Genomic DNA, 22,717 nt, shown 5'->3' on the forward strand with positions numbered 1-22,717 from the left:
GCAGCAAAAGTAAATCAGATTTCCTTTACAAAAACTTTGTTGCAACTTTCTCTTGCATAAAGGGATGGACTTCTTCCGACTTCTGGAAAGAGGTGCAAAAGCCGAAAGGTGAGGCAGGAATGTGTTAATTGTCGTCTATCCCAATGGTTAAAGAGGGTCAACAGATCCTCTTTGGTCAGACTTTGTCCGCCCTTGCCTTGAACCTACATTGTTTCAACACCAAAAGCCTTATATCACAGTGAAATTTAATGGCAATAGGCAAAACATCACTCTGCACATTTCTGTTTCTCCAACGATTTGTTCCTGTAACAAAACAATGTTGTGCGACAGCTTTATGGATACACTGTAGGCAGTTGTTTTGCTCGTCACGGTGACGCATGTAATATTGGGATGTAGCTGATTAATCACAGGTGATTTATGTGAAAATCCTAATACGAAATGTCGACCGTATGCTGTCACCACGAGGTTCTCTCTTCATATTGCTTACAACATGCAAGTGACATAACCATAATTTTCGTCTTTCGAGTTTTTAGGCATTTACTATCTGGACTACTCCAGGCTCCCATGCATACAAATGTTTCGCTGCTATTCACCCTGATCAGCGCTGCACTCATTTAAACCCCTCTTCCGGTCTACATGTATACGGTGCCTGCTCACCATCGCCTAAATTGGCAAGTGGCGGGCGTCAGCTGCCTTGTCTATCCGTGTTCCCTCCAACAAATGACTGGCATTGTACACTATATTTGAACAATGGTACTGTATTTCTGCACTTTTTAAAAATCTGTAATTTAGGTGGTTGACTGTACAAATTGTTCTGCGTCAAACGTCTCAAAGCACATATAAGTGCAAGCAATATGAGCACTCTACCACACTGTTTACACAAGTTTCATATTTCTGCAGGAGCCTGTAAGAATCGTATCACCATATCAGCATACGTTGTTGAATAGATAGGGAAAGGGGGTGGGGCCATTTTTCCCTAAGCAAGGGCAGAGACCTATTCGGAGCAAAGCAGAAGATACATGTATGTCCATTTAGAAAATGAATGGATCTCTTATCCAGGTTCCTGAGGGGTAGTTCACAGACCTCTTATTGCTCCATCTCATATGCCTAAACGCCACTTGTACCTTTAAAAACTTCCATCTCTGAGCAAGAAAAGAATGGTTGGAGCCGGAGAGGGTGATGATGGCGTCCAGTTACCCACTTCCACCTAGCCCAACAAGTACTCTCATATCCCTCCAGGGCGAACTATTCTTTCCTGCTGGACTGTGGAAGGTCAGCCTTTAACATGACACATGCTTAAATCATACAAAAAAGTGCAAGACTCAAAAAAGAAAAAAAACTGTATATTTCAATTCTATGTGTCCTAAACTTTAAAAATCAACTCTCAAGCAAGCTGTCCGCAGCAGACAACAACAGAGAGGCAACAAAGATAATTTCCATAAAACAATTTCCTCCTGCCATGAAAGTCTACAAAGAAGTTATATAGATATAAATGAATATATGAATATGTATTTCCAAATATGTAATAACTTCCAAAAAATCTTATCACAATATTAACAATTAACAGCATCAATATCCTGTGCAAAGTTTATGTAACAAACATTGACAAAGCTGCTGGAAATATGCATGCACACATTACATTCCTTTCAACAGTAAACTTCATTCGTTGCACGCTGCATCCTGTTCCTAGATGTTATGAGCTGGAGTACTAAACTGCCAAAATATTAACTTTACTGCTGCTACTGATAATTCTGGATTTTTTAAGGACAGAAACAGTTACAGTCAAAATATAAAACATTAAAACAGTGTATGACCACAGCTAAAGTGATGAATTTATTGACTGTGTGCTTTAAGTTTAATTCAGCAAATGCTTCATGCACTTGCTCTGAAAAATTGTTTTTAATATGGATCCAGAATAAAAGTAAAACATTCCAAGCACTATTTGTTTACTTTTTAAAAACCCCAAAATTATGTTAGCTAAACAAAAAGTTACAAGGCATGTGTAAAACGTGTACAGAAATTAAACATCCATGTGGCATCTAGAAATAACTTTAAAAATGTTCAAGAAAGCACAGGTTTTGAAAAACACTATGCCCATTACAGCTTTGCAAGACTTGAAAATATACTATAATGCAATAGGTATCATGTAATTTGTGTGGCTGAAAGATAAAGTTTTAAAAGACATGTGGCATGATATAGAATTTAAAGAGTTGTAAATGAGTGTGAAAGGAAAGCAATAGATGCTCCCTTTAATGGCAAAAGAGTCTGCAAGACACATATTTTGCCCGACTCCTCTTTGCAGCATACATTGTACTTCCTACTTTCTAATACTACAAGTATATTCCTTGATGAAATGAAGATGTGGTTTATTTCATGGCCCTAAATGGTCCATTGTTTTTGACATAAAAATTCTTAATTAAATCTTTACAGTTCAGAGATTCTTGCTTATCCACTAAGTGTATGTGGGCTTATCTTGACGATATGTTTATTTGTGGTTAACTGTAAAGAGGTTTATATACATACAGACATAAGTCCAGAGTCAGTATTACACAGAAATGCAATGCAAATGACTAATAAAGCATCAGTTGTGCTGACACTGAAGTCATCTCCAAACAAAATGATTTGGCTTATGTCCATCACAATCTCTTGCAGAGAAGATTTCAACAACCAAAAAAAAAAAAATCAAACAAACCCAAAGACCTTAGCATGGGCCATAAGTCCTGAATGAACCAAAATGAGTAAAAAAATGACAATAAACAGACCAGATACCATTTGAGCATTTTTGGAGTTAGATTTGTATTAGGAACAAAATAATGTTCAGTCTCAAACTGTATTGCTGAACTTAAGGATACAATTGTGCATGTTTGTCATGGCACAGAAAAATACATATCTCTACACAACAACGCACATGCATACCCTGGACCCTAATACATGCATGCTCTTGCTCATCAGCTGGTTGTTCTAGCTCGTTACTGAAGGCGCTGATATCTCATTACAATGCATGGTCAGGTTCAGTTTCCTTCTCCATCGTCTTGTGGCGGATAGTGAACTGTGACCATGCACAAAACTGAATGATGGCCAGCAGAATGGGGAAGAAGCAAAGCATCTTAAACATTATGTCCTTGATGAGCTCCACATCTGAAGATGGCAAAAGGCCACTCTGTTGATAAATTTGCAAAATACAAAACATTGCAAAAGAACACTGACATGATGTTGAGACTTCTACATTGCTGTTGCACATCTACTAACAATCTCTGTGTAATTTTTACATACATATAGCAGGATACAAGAAAATTACAAGGCTTACTTCGACTTTCACAACACATTTTACAAACAAAAAAGCAGCATTTAACAGATATACTCTTGCACACAAACACAGATACTCTCTTATTACACGTACACATACACAGATATTAAACTAGAGTCAGGTCATTACAAGATATTAATTTCCCAAATCTAAGCCAATAACTCAGTTCATAAGACACCTTTTGAATACCAGTTTTCACCTGCATTTTGGAAACAACAATTCATTATCCCTGATATATATATATAGGGTGCTAAGGCAAAACCTTATAAGCATGTGGGTGAAGCTCTTGCATTGACTGGCTAGGTTAATACAGATTTGCTTTCTCACCCCAAAAATAGTAACAAATCACAGCAGTCATAACATAATATAAATTAATATCACTCGAATTAATGAAGAATATTTGACAAAATATGCCTCATACCAACATTATACATTACACACTACAGAAAATATCCATGCAGATGTGCACGTACTTCACTAACATGCAATCCTATTAGTGAAATGTTGTTGCCAACATATTAGCTTACATATCACTTGAAAAATAAGTGGTAATGGCTGTGGTTGCAGAGACCAGCGGTTATCTCATCTCCAATCTTACCTTGAGCTGCTCATACCCATAGTGGTTCAGAATGGCAACCACTATCATTGGTGCCACAGACTGCGCAGGTTTGACGATTACAGCATTGGTTCCAAACACCATGGAAGATATCGGGTGCCTTTAATGAAATAAATTGTACAACAGATTTACTGCTAACCTTTCAACTGTATGATTTTTCACATATTGATATGTGATGAAAAGTATAGTTAATATCTATTATTTAGTTCTTCTTCTGCCTGCACCTTTCGCTTTAAAAGTATCTACTGGCACAATAAATCCACACCTTTTTCCCCACTATTCCAATTTTTCATGGTGTTTTCTAAAGTAATTGTGGTATCTTTACACATATGCTCTTAGAAGAATATGTGCACCTGCTGTTCAGTGGAAAAGCGCTGATTTTACAGTTTTAACCTACTTGGCCTGGATCATCTTTAGTGATCATCTGTAGTTTTTATGTAATCATAGATCACCTCATGTTAACACAACAGTCAAAAATGTGCAGTAAATAGTCCAGGTCCAGTGAATAAAACTAAAAGAACAACAGCTTGCATCTAAAAACACACTAAATGAGTAATGACATTTTCTATGCCCTACAATATAATGTCTTCATCAACATCGTAAACAGCAGAACACTGAATATTGGTCAAGTTACTAAAAATACAAACATCCCAAAGAATTTAAACATACAAAAGTAAGATTTTATGCAAAATGACAAAAGAAAGATTGTAAAGAGTTCAGTTTTGCTTAAAATTTAAACAAGAATATAGGTAGTAGCTCCCAGTTGGATGCTAGAATGACATGGGATAAAATGTATGGCAAAATGCTGCATCAGTTCTTAGGGTCACTTACTTGCGTTTGTAAGTCTTTTTATCATTGTCTGCAATGTCTGCAAGTGGCATGTTGAACAAAGAAAATGTTGCACTTGCAAAACTCCTGCACAAAAAGTAGTCAAGGCAAGCTTATACAATTTGAAGTATGCCACCCCTGCTTTTTCTTGCATGTCTTAGTTGACTACATTAATATTTTTCATCATATCTATATTATTATATTCTCATTTCCATGTCCATCCATTTGAAATTATTCTTATTATTACTATCTATAAAATACAATACTGTGTCTTTGACAATGACAATGTAACACTGACAATCATTTATCTTTGTCATCATTATAAAATATCTTTTATACTATTTCATATTCTTTTGGTGTGTTTACTGTAAAGCATCAGTTGTTAAGAAATTAAATGAAGACAATAATTCTCTTACGAGTCCAAAATGATAAACAGCATAACTAGCCATGGATTGGAAGAACCAATGAAATAAATTGTAAGGCCACCAAAAAATTTCCATATAAAACTGTAGCGGATCACTTGAAAGTAACCAAGTCTTCCAATGAGTGGTGCACCAAATATCACAGCAAGCTGCAAAATATGCAAAAATCCATGCTACTTATGTTTATTTTTGTTAAATACAACTCTTTCACTTAGCTACCATAAGTAGGAGGCCTATGCATTTTCTAAAATGCTTTTCAGTGACAATGAAAGAATGCATATATATACATGTGTTTCTGATGCACACCAGTCATAAGAAATATTTCTTTTAATAACCATTGTGACATTTTTGAGTGCTTTCAGTATTCTGTTGCCAAAAAACATAAACTTACAACCTGTGAAGATTACTCTGGAAATGAACAGCTAAAATGATATTAGGGTGAGAGCCAATCATTTCAAGTAACCAATGTTGTTTTTTTTTTTGTTGTTGTTTACTGAGACTGAACTAAATGACTGTCAGCAAAGTAAAAACACTGGCATTTCAATTCATACATCACCTTACTCCCCTAGAGTCAGCAGTGGCTATATAAAAATAAAATCTAGCCACAAACCCTGCAACGAGCAGTGGTCAAAAGGTAGAACTATTGTTGTTAATGATTTTTACAAGCTAAGATCATTTGATTACATATCAAACTAAGATTATTGACATATACATAGCTAACATTATCTCAATCTATTACAAAACTCTTATGATTATAAGAATGCAGCTTTAAAGATTACTGAATAAAATCATTCAGAGATCTAACCTGATTTGTACAAAAGTATCTTTCCTAAAATGAGTAAAGAGAAATTAGCAACTGTAAGTATGCTGGCAATCATACTTTTTATAATAAGAATAACAAAAGATCTTGTCTCACTCCTCCTAATGTGCCGGTCATCCCATAGAAGATACTGCGAGCTGCCTTCGATACTTGGGATGTTGGGATGAGATAATCACAAAAGATAGCTGTAAATCCAGAAAGATATGTTTTGTGGAACTCTTGAAAGAAGTTGGTAGTGACAAAGGCTAAAAAGTCTTTCTCCCTCATTATCTGCCATGTTTTTCTCCAAAATGATTCATGCTCAGGCACTGCATCTCTGCAGCAGTCTTCATCAACTCCATTGTTTCCTGTGTCGTATTTTGTATTTGCATGTAATCCTGCATACATCATGAGCATGCATGCCATCACAGCTATCACAAATGAAGTAACTTGGAATGCTCTAAAGTTTTGCAGACTATCTGAAGTATATTCAAGCACAAAAACATTCTGTGCTCCTATTAGTCCCGCTATGGTTGAATATCTAGTAAGGCGCAGTCTGTTCTTCTGATCTGCATTCATCTCTGTAAATAGGCAACAGCACAGAAGTCCGATGAATGTGAACATAGTATCATAAAAGCAGAGAGCAATTATCAAATGAACACCTACTGCCCAGTCACTTTGGCCGAAGGGCAGCCATGCAATCATGTAGGACAAAGCAAACAGTGGTGCTGTGTACAATATGCCTTCTCGACGTGTCCTGGTGAGAAAACTACTGGTGTTATCTTGAAAATGAGCAAACAGGGGATCATTTATGGCATTCCAAGCCATGTATAGGATTTGTGAGAAATGAAACCAGGACTCCTTCACTTTGTATATGTTGAGAAAGACTTTCACATAGTAGAATCCAAATCCTCTGCTGAGAAGGGTGAAGCCAAGACTAAGACAACAGTAAGCCAGTGTACCTTTGGGTAGACTGTGATTCATATTTCCTACTCCAAAAGTGACACAAACGTGAAAAAATATTCAGCTAACGATTTATTTCTGGCTTCTTTTTTTATTTCTGGCTCATCACAAGCACTCCAGACCTATTTATGCTCCTTGTTACAAGGAATAGACCTCACAAGCATTGATAGGTTAAATTCTTTTCTTATGTTTTAACATTTAATGTCAAAAATTGTTGCAAGCTGACTGAATAACAGAAATGTTCCTTGCTTCTTTTCTCTGCAAAATAACAAAAAAAAAAAACATTATTGGTAAAAGGGAAAAAAGGTAAGTGCACAATATCGTTCACCTCAGTTTTCTTCTAGTTAATGAAGTATTGACACATGTGCTCAAATAAGATTTTCATGGCAATGATTGAAAAAAAATGTCCACCCACTTATTCATTTTATCTTTATTTCATGTACGTTCTTAAATCAAACTTCTATTAACACTAGAATATCTGCGCCTCCTACCTACGATTTCTAAACAATCGTGTTCACTTCAACATTTTTTGCACGTGCATCTCTTTCTCACTGATCCAGCCAGACCATGATCTTGTATTACACACCAATGGCCCGATAAAGCACAAACTTGTATTAAAACACACGCGTCGATGGACCAAGGCTACAATGCTTGCGACACAAATAAGACGAGTTGATGTCTAAAAAAAAAAATATAAAATTGTCTTGTTTATGTACTGTATTGCAGTTTTATATGCAAGTAACATACTTGTTATCACTGCATCGGAGCACGGACGTGTATAGGATACAGATGCATGGAGCGTTAATGAAGTGCATCGTAAACAAGGGACAAACTTTTCAAACTAAGAGTACTCCCGCAGGAAGCGGAAGTTGACTTCTGCTAGTTTACACTGCGTAGTTGACATGCTGGGTCGTACTTTCTTCAGAAGCGGAGTTTTCGAAGTCCGCTCAGTTGTTCGATGTCTTATTTGCCGCTAACTTGTAATACATTTACAAAATGCGCTTTAAGCATACTTTCCAGAACAAAGACTATTTTCAGAGGAGCAATTATACCACCGTATCAGAATAATAATAAGCGCGTAAGATATTTTATGTTTACAAGTAGAACCAGGTTCCAGATTAACCCAGAGCACGAATTTAGTCTGAGAAATTTACCTCATCATCAAGTCAAAGTTCAACAGAAAACGACATTCTGTTACAACGCTCGTCTCCTTTTCCAAAGGAGGTACAATCTTTAGTGATCTTTATGAAGTATTTATCAAATACGTAATGTACGTTTAGTGATGTACATTACTAAATATAACGGTTAACAAACTATACATATAATAAAAAAGCTTAATCTTTACAGCTGCGTTTTTATAGTTTTTATGTATATTTAAGCAATTTCAGGCCCACTCATTACTATTTGTAATAAAGTATATCAACATTTAATAATAATACGTAAATATTATATCCACAGTAACATTTGTAGTGATTACAATCAATTGTTGATCATACATTTCCCTTTCAGAGATATGGCATCCAGTTTGCAATCAAAAACGACTCACTTCAATAAGCTTAGTGAGGAGAGATCACCATACCTTCTGCAGCATTCAACAAACCCTGTTCATTGGTAAACCATCACTTTTATCTTCAAATATGTCCAGAATTATTACGTGATTCACACACACATCTGAATTGTGTAAATGTTTTTTTTACTGCAGGTATAAATTGTTTGATTTATAATATCTGAAGTTTTATTTAATCACATTGTATATGCAGTTTATTCAGTCCATATGCAGTATATTATCAGCATTTTGTCATTGGGGTGAATGGGATGGAGTGATAGTATAAGCTAGCAATGTGATTTTTACGTATAGCCCATGGGCCTTTTTTTAAAAAAATATGTTTAACTGTAAAATAATGCACTAAAAATATGATGAAAGTATAGGTAATTATAATACACCTGCAGACAAAAAAAAAAAAGTGGAGTGAGGGGAATTCAATGGGGATTAATTTTTTTTTAAGAAGGGTGATATACATGTCCAGGTATCCATGGGGAGAGGAAGCTATCAATAAGGCCAAAGCAGAAGACAAGCCTATATTTCTGTCAATTGGCTACTCAACTTGCCACTGGTGCCATGTAATGGAGCGTGAATCTTTTGAGAATGAAGAGATTGCAGAAATCCTCAACAAATATTACATCAGCATCAAAGTAGACAGAGAAGAGAGACCTGATGTAGACAGGGTTTATATGACCTTTGTCCAGGTGAGCTTTGTGTCAAAAGAAAGCATGCTTCATTGTGGCTATCTGTCTCTACTTCAATCTTTCTTTCTAGCTCTCTCTTTCTCTCTCACTTTCTCTTCTGCCCTCCCCGCAAAATCTTACAACAAATTTCTGAGGTCTCAGTTGATGTGGTTAGTGTACTCCTTCACCATTCTGACCCCTAAAATTAGCCTCAATCTTAATCCAACCCTACCACTTTACTACTACTAACCCTAACCTGACCCAAAACCCATCCCAAAAAACTAGACATACACATAGAGAAACTGAAGTTCTGCAGAAAGCATTTTTATTTTCCCAATAGTTTGTACAAATTCTGTGAGGCTATTGAGCAGTATAGGTTACTTTGTAAAAACTATAATACATATTAATAAGAAGATGTACAGCAACTAAATCAGCTGGCCGAATTTGAATATAAATGAAAGTTTTTATAGTAAGTATATTGAGGTGTTTCGTATGACTTTGTCAACTTTGTCTGGAACATGTCTTTAAAATCACTTGCCAATCCTGCCACTGTACATGCAATCAAATTCCAGCCTAACTGACTTTATAATACTGTTCTGAGTCCTTGATTTTATATCTTGGCTATTGGCCTTCATATTGTACATTTTGTATTTGTCATAACATTGCACACTAATGTAAAACAGTTCTGCATCATGTTTTCGAAGTAGCAGCACCATTTCACCACTCTCCTTCATTTTCTGCACTGGCTACCCATCAATTCTTGCTTTCAGTACAAACTGTCCATACTTTGTTTTCATTTTTTTTTGTTGGCTTCTATTTCTACGTGGTGATGAGCTGTCAAGGAGGATATGGAGGATATGGAGGATATGGGAAAGACCTAAAGCAAAGTCAGCTGGCTCACCCACAACTGAGATGGCTGGAAAAGATTTGTTGGCAACTTATGCTCAGTTAGGAGTGAACAGGATTAACTAACTATATAATCATGTTATAGAGCTGTGGCCTCATTGAGCCACGTGGGAAGAAAAACTCTGGGGTACCAAAGAAAACATGGAGAAAACAACCCTTTTCATAATCATAGAAAACTTGAATTTCTGATAGGCATGATCTCAGGAACACAAAAGAAAGATTTGGCACTCAGTGATCAGTTTGGAAGCAAAATATTTCATCTTCAGATTCAGTTTCATGAATGTCAGGACAAGTTATTGCAATTGGTCTTTTCCACTCCCAGCAGAATGAGTCTAGCTGTCATTCAGAACTTTGAAAAAGGAAAAAACATAATTGATGACATGTTTCTCATAAAATCTGAGATTCCTCAACCCAGTGTGTTTGAGTTGTTTAAGGACAGATCATTTTAAGGAAAAGAAAAATATTTTTTAAAAGCTTAAATTTTATATTCATTTTGGGCTTTGTGTCCTGCTGCAAACATGCTGTTGATAATAGAAGGGAATTTTGCTGCTCTTCTTTTAATATCATTGTTTTTATTTTGTTATTTACAGGCCACAACTGGCAGTGGAGGCTGGCCATTGAGTGTCTGGCTGACTCCTTGCCTTAAGCCTATATTTGGAGGGACCTACTTTCCACCTGATAACCGCTATTACAACCGCCCAGGTTTCAAGACTTTACTCCTCCTAACTGCTGATAAGGTATATATAACTTTTGCATGCACACTTAAAAATTAAAACATATTATAGCCAAATTATATTTTAAATCCTTTTTGGACCTTTCCTGTCAAATGATGACTTTATATCAAGCATATCAGAGAATCTAATTTATTTATGGAAGAAATAAAGAAAAGATATTTATATTAAGATGGATTTTTTTGTTTAATTAACTCGCTTGGTTTATCTTTTTTCAGTGATTTGTGTTTAAAGTTATATCATATCTCTAGGCACAGTCATTGGGTGCAGTTTGTTTATGTTCAAATTGATTTCAGTGGCAAAGATCAAGAAAAGAAATCGAAGATAAGGGCACTGCCATAGTGGATGCACTTGAGCAAGGAACCCAAATATTAAAGCACGAGCATGAAGATTTACCAACAATTAAAGCCATTTACCATTTGTATGAAATGTTGGAAAAGGTTTATGATGAGAAATATGGAGGATTTGGAAAAGCTCCTAAATTCCCTCAACCAGGTGAGAATAGTATGTTTATTACTGTATTTGCTTTGTCTGTTAAAGACACTAGAGTGAGCAGTTACAGCAGATTGTTGTTTTGTTGTCTCAGGCAGGGGAGGGCAGAAAAATAATAGGTTTGTCTCCCTTTAATGCAGGTTGTAAAGTTTATATACAGTTTTAATACACATTTATCCATTGCAGATTAAATTTTATGAAGTATGAAGCGACATTAAAAAGGTGTTTTAGACATTGTTCAGGATATATTGGCATTTTAATCCAATACCCAGAAAAAAGTACCTCTAAGTGTTCTTTCAAATGTATTTTGCTATGTTCTTTTTATGGTTCAGTGAATTTCAACGCTTTGCTGAGATTTTATAACATGGAGCGAGAGACCGAGTATGGCAAAAAGGCTTTAAATATGTGTCTGCACACCTTGAGAATGATAGCAAAAGGTGGAATCCATGACCACATTGGACAGGTAATATGTGAGCAGTATATTTTTTTGTAATCAGCTCTATGGGAAAGAATGTAAGAAAAAAAAAGCAAAACTCAGTACTGTTATTATTTACAAACAATCAGTTGATTCCATTTTGTTCTGTTACTGAAGACTTATTAATCAGATAAAGAAAAAAGTGTGATAGTTGCTGCAGACATCAATACTGAGATTGTCTGGAGCTAGTATTCAACTCCTTGCTTGCTGGCTGCCCTGAATACCTTTTTTCTCAAACTCTAAAAAGCACAGAACTCTGCTGCACGTCTGGTGCTTAGAGCTAGGAAACAGGACCATACCACTCCTCTCCTTCGTTTTCTGCATTGGCTTCCCATCCATTCTCGCATCCAGTACAAACTGTGCTGTGTTTTAGTTTCTTTGCTGGCTCCTGCCCTGACTATTTCTTTGAACTGCTTTTCCCTTACATCCTATCTAGACAACTCCGCTCCTCGTCTGATGATCGTCTTCTTACTCTTCCTGTCACCAAAACAACAACATATGGCCACAGGATTTTTAGTCATCACGCAGCGAAACAATGGAACTCTCTCTCCTCCTTATCCACCACCTAGCCACTATTGAATCCTTTAGACGTGCGCTGAAAACACCCCTCTTCCATAAACATTACTCCTGACAACCTTTCCCATAACGCTAGTCCTTTTTCACACCCTTCCTTTTGCAATATCATGTTAATCTCAGATCTTGTTCTTTTTATTTGGTTCCTCTTTATGTTTTCTGTATTTGATTTTATTCTTCGTTTAGTACGATTGTTGATTCTTTTATAGTTCATATGCTTTTTGTTTTCCTGACCCTCGTATGTTGTCCATGTTTCCTTTTTGTTCTTAAGCACTGAGAGCATACTCCTTAGGAGTGTGAATATGCACTTTACAAATTTTGCATTTATTATTATTATTCATGAAATCAGTGAACATATGCTTATGTCTTCCAGCTGTTAAAATATGGTTTTATTCTATGTTGTAAATGTTTGAATTACTAGAGGAATTTCTGATAAAAAATATTGATGTCTTAAGTGGATAGAGTGTTAAAGATAAAGCTAATCAATACTGAGAAAAGTGCTGCTTCTATTTGGTATAGTTGATCATTCCAAATTGTGTACATATTTAATCACCCACAGAAATTTGAGTAAGCCTTGACAAAGCTAAAGTAAATGTGCTAGATTGGAGCAGCTTTGTATTGCTGTCAGTGAACTGAGTGCTACACTGAACGTGTGTATTTATATATCATTGTTAGTTGACAAAAGCACAAATTCCATCTCAGGTTGATTAGCAATTCAATTACAAAGCGATGGCTGACTCATCTTGAATTTGTTTGTCAGTGTAATCCTTCATGGTGAGTTTGAAATGCTATGACTGACATTTTGATCTGTCATATGAAATCAGGTTGATTTGAATTGTATGGAGTTGTACTGTGTCTAGGTGTCTGAAGCACATGTAGCCAGTTTGATCCCATATGATTAGCATGATTCCCCCATGTGATCCAGATGTTGATTAACTGATTCCATACAAGGTTGGGAAAAGAAAGGCAGTAGATGAGATCCACTCTTACTAAAAGCTGGCTCTGAGGTGCAGTTTTTAGCATCTCACTTTCATACACACATGTAAGTGCATGTACAAAAATAAGCATACACTTTCACTCTTTCACTAAAAGTACATTTATCTTTGTCTTAATGTTCTTTTAGTGCAAGAGAGAGAAAGAGATGATGATTAAGATTTTAAAAAATCCTGACTGGCAAATTAACGTTTGAGAAGAATGTGATATGTAATATCATATATAATATCATAATATCATATCATATTATGTAATATCACATTGGCTTTTCTTTAAAAAAAATCAAATATCTTATATATACTTTTTTTCTTTTTAAGGGATTTCACAGATATTCAACAGACAGAATATGGCATGTTCCTCACTTTGAAAAGATGCTGTATGATCAAGCACAATTAGTCATCTCCTACTTAGATGCCTATCAGGTGAATTCACTTTAGAGAGATAGTTGTGGGCATTTTCATCTGTTTCCAAATGTGACAATACAATTTCTCTGCATGGTGATGTTTGTAGGTGTGTATCCCAAGAATGGAAGGAGAGTTTTGACCCAGATTTTGGAAAATGGTATCTTGCTTTACCTACTCATTAGACATAAACTTTGCACCTCACTTGACCATTAGCCTTTTGAAACGTAAACACTCATGGCTGAGTTCTGTAAAATCCCTAATGAAGAGCACATGCACGAAAATGTGCTGATTGTGAAAGGAAGTGTGCAGGAAACAGCTACCACTTTCATCACATCCACAACATGACCATAATTTGGTGCGTTTCATGCCAGTTTCTATCCCCCTTGAATGTTCACATTCATTATGTCATGCTGAAGACTTCAAATAAAAATGATGATCACTTAATTATTATTTCATTCTCAGATAACCAAAGAAGAGGTGTTTGCCAAGTCAGCAAGAGATATTTTTGAATACGTTAACAGAGACCTCAGTCATCCTGTAAGTTTCCTTTTACAAAAATTAATTCTGAAGTGGTTTAATTATGCTTCACTTATAAATAAATGGATCACATAGCATAAATGCAAATATTAAGAGAGAAAAATAGATATGAATTTACCAAAAGAAGATGCAATGTTAAATTTGTTTGCAACAGTACTATTCCCAGTACAGTAGCTTATTTCCACAAAGTACATAATCCTTTGTCTTTTGACCAGCACATCTAGTTTCATTAAATCCAACATTGTTAAACCTAACTGCTTTAGCTCTTTACAAATCATCTTCAAGCTTTTGACCTGGATACCAGCAGTTGTTGAATATGAATACTAAAGATAAAGTGCAAGCTTGACATCCGGAAGTTATTACTTAAAATTCAGACTTAATGAATCATAATAACGTGTACATTGCAAGTGCAGAAGTCTTTTTTAAGTTTGTGAAATGTTTTGTATCAGTATGCTCTTTGTTTGCATTCAGCGCAAATTGAACTGTTGTTAACAACCTTATCAAGTTTTAAAGTTGATCTCTGCAAACTTTTTATAAACATATAAATTGTCTGTTAACATGATTCCTGTTAGTCTGTTTGAGTGCGAGGAAAACTGATAATTTATGTCTGTGTCAAGCAGAACGATTGGGAAATTCCACAAGGAAGTGGTGAATTTATGCATCATTTCAATGTTTGCATTCATTTAATCCCAATAAAACAAATATACTGTGTGCCTGTGAAATGTTTATGCAATTTTTATCTTCACCACCACGACAGCCACTACCACCCAGCCACCACCACAGCCACTACCACCCAGCCACCACCACAACCACCAGAGAGACATGCACCTACATATCTTTAAATAATATAACTGTTTCAGGAAGGAGGATTCTACAGTGCTGAAGATGCAGATTCACTGCTGACAGCAGATTCCGAGGAGAAAAAAGAAGGGGCTTTCTATGTTTGGGAATGGGATGAGTTGCACTCTCTTCTAAAGGACAGAGTTAGTGGAGCTGACAGTCCTTTGCTGGCTGAAGTTTTCTGTCATCATTATGGCTGTGAGAAGAAGGGGAACGTGGATCCATTGCAGGTAGTGTTCAGTGTTATGTATCCACATGTAATATCTGGCTCATGAATTTTATAGGGTTTCTTAGCTTCAAGGTTGAAAACTTCAGCTTTACATTATAAACCATGAAGACAGTGCAGGAAATGTACCTGCATAGGTGGACAGTCAGATAAATGAGACCATGAATTGTTTACACATGTTGACTTAAATTGATCTGAACCATAGCTCAAGCTTCAATCAAAACATGTTCATATCCCATTTATATGTTGTAATACTGTAATGTGCTTGCAAATAATATGAATAAAAACATCAACCAGTTGATAATCATTGTCATATTTAAATATAGCTTTGTATAATTCATTGTGTTCTATAGGATCCTCATGAAGAGCTTATACACAAAAATGTGCTGATTGTGAGAGGAAGTGTGCAGGAAACAGCCGTCAAATTTGGGATGGATGAAGAGAAAGTAAATACAGCACTGGCCAAATGTCACCAGATTCTTTACCAGGAAAGACAGAGGAGGCCTAGACCTCATCTTGATGACAAAATGGTAGCTGCGTGGAATGGTGAATGCATATTATCTTTGCATACATGTAAAGATTATGATCGTGATGATGATTATTTTTCATTTCTCTTTAGTCACATATTACAGCTGTTGCACTCTTCAAAAAATAATTTCATTAAAAAAAATTCTAAATGTTTATGTCTTTGGGAAGAAATTATTTTCTTACAGGACTTGAAGTATTTCTGTGGATTTGTGTCTGCAGGATTAATGGTGTCAGGGATGGCACGTGGTGGTCAGGTGCTTGGAGATGCAACATTAACAGCACATGCTATAAAGGCAGCTGAGTTTCTGAAAACTTACCTCTTTATAGAGGAAAGCAACACACTCTTGCGTAGCTGTTATGCAGGCATGGAGGGTATAGTTACTCAGCTGTAAGTAGAAAGGGTGCATGACAAGAGTCTGTCTTCCCATGGAATTAGCTGTCAGCATTCATAGCAAATGATGATGATAATGAGAGAAATTATCTGCATGCTAGACAGATTTTGCATCTTTTTTATTACTGTGGCAGGAAGAGACCCATTGAAGGGTTTGCTGATGACTATGCCTTTGTGATTCGGGGCTTGCTGGACCTTTTTGAGTGCAGTCAGGAAATTCAATGGCTTCAGTTGGCAGAGAGACTACAGTTTCGACAGGATGAACTTTTCTGGGATGAGGAAGGAGGCGGCTACTATAATAGTCAGAGCAAAGATCCATCTATAGTCATCAGGATGAAGGAAGGCAGGTCACTTCTAAAACTTAGTAGATTGATGTAGAGTTTATATGCTTTATCTCTTTAGACAGTGCCAAAGTATGTTCTTGAAATATATTTGTTGTTATGGTTGTTGCTGGTTATAATTAGAATTATGGGTATGATTTGAAGGCTATAAATGTGCTCGAACTTTACTTTCAGACCAAGATGGTGCAGAACCGAGCCCTAATTCTGTGGCGTGCATGAACTTGCTCCGTCTGTCAAACCTTTTGGACAATCCAAGCATGCAGGAAAAGGCTGTCTGCATCCTTAGGCTTTTCTCACACCACCTTGACACTGTTCCTGTTGCTGTTCCTGAGCTAGTTAGCTGTCTCACTTTTTATTTACGCTCACCCAAACAGGTAGGCATAGTTGAGTTGGTTTTTGTAAATTTTATAAATACATAACCATTACCAAAGTAATAAAATATTTTTATATGTTTAATTGATTCATGTTAAATTTATAAATTAATAATATAACACCTTTTCTGTACAAGTTGTCACTGTCACTGTAATCTGTCAGAAAATGACCCAGGCCTTCCACTACCCAGTACAAGCCTCAAGATTTGTGTCTTTGTGTTGCCTTGTGTTTACTATTTTTTTAGGTTGGCGTATGTGTGTGTGCGCATATAAGAGAAGATTAAAGATTAGAATGAGAAAAATAGTTACCTTTTATTTCTTTTTGTTCTTATTTATCATGCTAATGTGTTGTGGTCAGTTTGCTGCAAGCATTTAGTGTCAATATTTTTTAAACTCTGTTTTGGTTTTTTAAAGTGCATTAAGCCTGCTACTCTAGTGGGGATGTGGGGTATATAAAACACTTATTACTATGATAATTACCTTGTAACTTTTTATCTTAAATCTTGGTGGTGGGAGCAAATTAGAAAATCGGAGAGAAACAAAGCCATTGAACTGTTATCAAGCTTGATCATTATTGCACATCAGTGGCTTCTTGCCAGCTTTGTCACCATTATTGAACTTTTACAACTCAGTTTTTTTTTCACATCTGATTACGTGTGATTTTATTTTTACTGTATTTGTTCTGTAGAAGCTGCTTCTGAGCTTTGTGGAAAAAAATGTTAGAAGATGCAAACCAATTTACCTACCTTAGACAAGTATAAAATCTTACTGCTTGTATATTTTTGTTTTTCAGATAATTATTGTGGGTCCTAGTGAAGGAGAAGACACCAAGGAAATGCTACATGCTGTTCACAGTCGGTTTATCCCAAACAAAATATTAGTTGTGACTGATGGTATAGCTAAAAACTGTCTGCATGGGAAACTTGGGCTGTCCACGATTGATGGGAAAGCAACAGCCTATGTATGTGAAAACTTTGCTTGTGCTTCCCCAACAAACTCTCTTCAGGACTTTGAGAAACAACTAGACTTTTGTTGAAAATTTGTAGTGATGAATCTTGGTGTGGGTGATGAACAAATTGGTAGAATGGATGCTTCTGAAAGTGTCAAGCTGAAACAGTGGACATGGCACAGTTGTGAGAACGAGGGTGACCAAAATAAATATTTTACAGTCAGCTGGAAAAGTAAGCGGGAATATTGAGTGTGGCTAAATGCTACACTATTTTTGGACAGGGGGGTGGATCTACTGAAAGTCTGGCCTTATTGTTGTATCATTTTAATATCTTTGTCATATTAACCTAACCCAAATAAGTGACCATTCAGCAAATTTGTGATGCTTGTCATGTACAATTTTTTATATTATTATCTTAGTCATAGTAAGACAACTAGTTAAGACGTCAGTTCAGCTTTTATAACAACTATGCTATAGTGGTCTGCTTCTAAGAGTTTTTGATCATAGAAAGCAGTCTGCTGCATGTATGTGTATCAGTTTATGCATGGATATGGACAAGCACTTAATGCTAGGTCAAAGATCAGAGGAAGACACTAAACTAAATGATCACAGAGGACACAGTGGATAGAGGAGCTATGCAGTGTAACATGTCAGGCCCAATGAAGACATGGAGTTTTGTTGCAAGCATATTGTACATATAGAGAATGCAAGATTAAAACATATCCAGCGAAGTAAAACTTATTAATTTGCTTCTTATTCAAATTAAGAGGAATGCTAAATTTTGGAAGTCAGTTGTTACCGTGTTGCAATGAAATAAAACCTGTAGAATATGCAAAAATCATATCTCAAGGCTTAACAAAACAGGAAGTTAAAAATAAAAGTCTCTGCCTTCAAGTCAGAGTTGCTAGCTGAGCTGAAAGAATTAAGCCAATGAAAATCTCCCGGGGAAACCTTTTTAAAAATATGTTCCAAGTCTCATTTTCTTTCTGTGGTGGAAAATTGTTGCCTTGCAGACGTTATTTCCATTTTTCGTTGATGATTTTCGCCGTGAGCAAATCACAGCCCATCATAGGTGTGTGTGTGTATCTCAGTAGGATGGACCACCATACACACCTATGCAGGCTGTCATGAATAAAAGTGTCTCTTTATGGGCCAACGTTTGATTAGTTTTATTAATTCATACCTGCGCTTCTGGACGGCAAAGATTTTTCTATGCAATGACAAGATTAAAAAGTAAAAACCTGCCCCAGACTCGTCTTTTATCAGTTGAGGTATGTAAGGACTGTGACCACTAGCGTAGGTATTATGAAAAGAATTTGACATATCTGTGATAATGTAACCAGCGACTACACTGCCGACGACCTACACGTCTGAGACGCTGTAACCACCAACAGCTGCAAGTACAGACAGCTTCAGTAAAAGTGTTACGAGGGCGGAGTAGGGAAGAAAAGGGGTGAGAGGAGGAGGGGTAGAAACCCTGATGATCTGAACAATCAAGCTTTGCACGAGATGCGCGACCTGCCTTTACCGTCTCGATACACGCACACACGTGTCACTGAGGGCATGCTGAAAGGTCACGTGACTCTTGCTGGGTCACCGCCTGCAGCGGTAGTTGACATTTTCTTTAACGTCTTTTTTTCTCTTTTACGACCTCGTGTCTTGAAAACTACACACTAGTCTCACGTAGGGCGAGCTCTTTCTTTCTCTCACTCTTTCTCTGTGCGTTTCTTAGGTAGGTGAATAGAAGTTTGTCCCTGACATTCAAACTACTTGTCGTAGAATATATTCTTTTGTGTTTGATTTTCTTTTGCCAGGTGTGCGTAAATTTTTTTTTTTTTTGGTGTGATTTCAGCACTATCGTCTCGGCCACTGCTCATGTGTTAGTGATCAGCTCACATGGAAACACGATACAATGATTGCAAGCATTCGCTAAATCACCTGGCAGACTGACGTCAGACCTTCAGGTGATCAGCTCCAGGTTAATCAAAGCCATTCGCACGAGACTCAACGACTTGTTGACTACAAGCTCCATACAAAACACAGCATGTCGGAACGGCATTTTTTAAATTGAAACACAATTTGTTTTGGCCGCGCCTTGTCGCTCACTTTTCCATACAGCGGATTTAACCTTTCCATCCTGGCTGAACAGAATGACGATTGAGAAACTTAATTCTGGGCTCGGTAGGGAGCTCAGCGGGAATGGGTTAAAGTCATTGACCCGGCTGGGCGTGTCGACCTCAGTATACATGTGTACAATCTGATAGAAACTTATTTTACATTGTACTATTGGGCTCAATTTCACTGACATTGTAGAAATGGAAACTGAAGCCACCTGTTATATCACAGGAGAGTAAAATGGCGATGGTAAAATGCTTGTCAGTAATTATTGATGGAGAAGATCGATCAACATTGTCAATCATTCTGAGTTAGTTGGCAGATGATGAATGTCACGTAGTTTGAGAACACTAAATAAACTTAGCGAGGTCTGGATCTTCGAGATAATGTCCTCAGTTCCGTTGTTCGTGCGCGTGCATGTATGTGCGCATGTTAGTGTATCTTGGATTTGGACCGACAGGAATGATGTCCAGCCGCAATTTGCTACACTAATCACGAACTGGCCTATACACTAATGTAATCAAGGAGCTTTTCTGTCCCTCGATCTCGACTGCCATTACTTGACCTCTGCAAATATAACATACCCGAGTGAAATAACTTGGTTTGGGTCAGAGCACTGTTATTTCCCAAATCCGCTTTCTTCACTCGATACAAGCCTTCAAGCACCCACATGTACAGACAGATAAGAGGTCAGATCCGTGATATCTCCCTCAAGCCCATGATACTGCTACGATCTGTATATCCGGATTTATTGCTGTATGTCACTCACTCAGACACGTATGCACACCAAAAGAAAGAGTGCAGCTCACTAATTCTATCCCATAGTATACAGAGTCTTTATTTCTCTAACTATGGGAAAGAATTCGCATTGCACAGTCAGTACGCGGCGTACAAATGTTATTTTCTCACGCTTGCCGACCTCGTGAACCAAAATACAGACACAAGCAGGAGACTGCATGTTGCCAGCGGGAAAGTCAAAGCAATTTTTGCTTGCTGTGTTTTTAAAAATTTTTATTTAAAGGAGTCATAAATCGTACTTGCTTCTACGTCTAAGTGTTCTTCTCGTCACAGAATGTTCTGTCTACAAGCGTTTCTCGATGTTCCTCTGTTGCGGCCTACCACAGAGATCAACTTGCAGCGACCTAACCCGCTGAGAATCGAATCCCTGCACCGACTTTACATTTGTATTGTCAGACTTGATATGAATTGTCCGACACTGAACTGAATTGCTACTTTCCCTGGCAGTCACGACTTTAATAGCTGCTAAATAAAAGTGTATCTAAAGCTGCAACAAGCTGATAGTCCGAAAGTAATTTATAGCAAAGGTAGGGTGGCGGTGATAAGGCTGTGGTTGCTGTGTGACGTCAGCGAGGGACAGGGAGTGTCGGTCATTGTTAGGATTTGAACTCAAGTGATCCGTGGTGTGTCGTTAGTTGGATTAGTGATATTTATTAGTGATAACAATCAAGATGGCTATATGAGCAACGTCCAACCATATCATCGCATCAGCTCACACTGGCGTCGAGTGGACGTCATTGGAGGACGAAAGAGATGAAAGAGTCCCGTGTAATTTCTCTTATTAAACGATTAAAAAATTCAAGTTTATCCACATGAATAGACGAGATTCAAACTGATCCTACTCGTTACGAGATTCTAAGCAGTTTTATTTTGCCTTTACAATGCCTTTAACAGGGACAAGAAAAGAGTGGAGCACAACAACACGCTCCACAGGTGTTTTATTCAATTCGAAACGCCAGATCGCCTTTCACAGGTAACACCTATGGCATTAGTCTCAGTATTGCATTGTTTTGGTCTCACGACTCTTCATTGTGGTAGTGTAATATATTCACTAGCTACTCCTTCTCCATTGGTTATGGCATCATATTACGACAGGTGACACCCCTCCACTCTGACCTGATCACGCGGCTGTAGCCGCACACAAAGACAACACATTTAGGTTTTGGTCGTCGGTAAATCAACCATCCTGGACGACAGACAACTTGCTCCAACCCTAGTTTTCTGACTTCCTAGTACTCTCCAGGAAAATGTCTGCCTGTTCTTTCTTTCTCTTTAGTGGGTGCCTGAAGTAAGAGGAGGTCGCGCTTGCCACTTGGGCGACCGTCAACGCAAATTCCAGACCGAGCTGAGATCGTCGACCTCTGGGCGTATTGTTGTCGGTCTTCGCATCCGGCTGTCTGGGGCTGGAGGCACACAAGTCGCTAAGCTCTATTTTGTTGCATGGCTAAAGTCAAACATTGTAAGTAGCGTCTTAACTGAGGGATCCATACCAGTCTGGGTTAAGATATTCAAAGGTTTGTTTCTTGATGAAAAACCGATCATACACAGGCCAGTTTCGTGCTGATTGTTGGTCTAGTTTTCGTTTCCTAATTTGTAGCAGACACACTGCTGCTCTCATATACATACATGAATGATCAATGCCGACGATAAGTGGGTGGTGAGCAATGGCTGTCTCCAAGGTCCCCGCGCATAGCGCCCGGTGGGATGGTACCTTGGAGGATTCAGATAATCCGTAGTGTTCACTATCTTTGAAATTCCAAAAACTGACATCTCCCCCACTTTTCAGCGGAGTAAAAGTAAATTCTGTTTGTGCATTACTTTCAAAGCCAGTTCTTTCCCCCATTAGGCTTCAGAAAGTTGTAAAATTTGATTAAATAATCCTTTGA

General features: G+C 37.3%; 2 protein-coding genes across 5 annotated transcripts; one reads left to right on the forward strand and one right to left on the reverse strand.

Annotated features, from left to right (window-relative positions):
* Positions 1-1,327: 1,327 nt before the first annotated feature.
* LOC112565267 (transmembrane protein 180-like) lies at positions 1,328-7,816 on the reverse strand. 4 transcript variants are annotated; one of them, XM_025240634.1, is made up of 6 exons: positions 7,683-7,816; positions 6,090-7,193; positions 5,168-5,322; positions 4,755-4,838; positions 3,906-4,023; positions 1,328-3,160 (listed from the first exon to the last, which is right to left on the reverse strand). In XM_025240634.1, exons 2-6 carry the CDS (start codon positions 6,954-6,956, stop codon positions 2,993-2,995), a joined length of 1,392 nt encoding a protein of 463 aa, XP_025096419.1. In that variant the 5' UTR covers positions 6,957-7,193; positions 7,683-7,816; the 3' UTR covers positions 1,328-2,992. The 4 variants fall into 4 exon arrangements, with proteins under 4 accessions (XP_025096419.1, XP_025096426.1, XP_025096442.1 ...); XM_025240641.1 differs by lacking the exon at positions 7,683-7,816 and adding an exon at positions 7,522-7,602; XM_025240657.1 differs by lacking the exon at positions 7,683-7,816 and adding an exon at positions 7,559-7,580.
* A 42-nt stretch (positions 7,817-7,858) lies between these two features.
* LOC112565257 (spermatogenesis-associated protein 20-like) lies at positions 7,859-19,162 on the forward strand. The gene is made up of 14 exons (XM_025240624.1): positions 7,859-8,159; positions 8,445-8,546; positions 8,963-9,182; positions 10,658-10,804; positions 11,095-11,293; positions 11,623-11,753; positions 13,649-13,753; positions 14,198-14,272; positions 15,133-15,342; positions 15,692-15,884; positions 16,086-16,254; positions 16,392-16,600; positions 16,773-16,972; positions 17,763-19,162. Exons 1-14 carry the CDS (start codon positions 7,894-7,896, stop codon positions 18,003-18,005), a joined length of 2,469 nt encoding a protein of 822 aa, XP_025096409.1. The 5' UTR covers positions 7,859-7,893; the 3' UTR covers positions 18,006-19,162.
* Positions 19,163-22,717: the final 3,555 nt, after the last annotated feature.

The sequence above is a fragment of the Pomacea canaliculata genome, linkage group LG1 (genome assembly GCF_003073045.1).
Source record: "Pomacea canaliculata isolate SZHN2017 linkage group LG1, ASM307304v1, whole genome shotgun sequence".
NCBI lineage: Eukaryota > Metazoa > Mollusca > Gastropoda > Architaenioglossa > Ampullariidae > Pomacea > Pomacea canaliculata.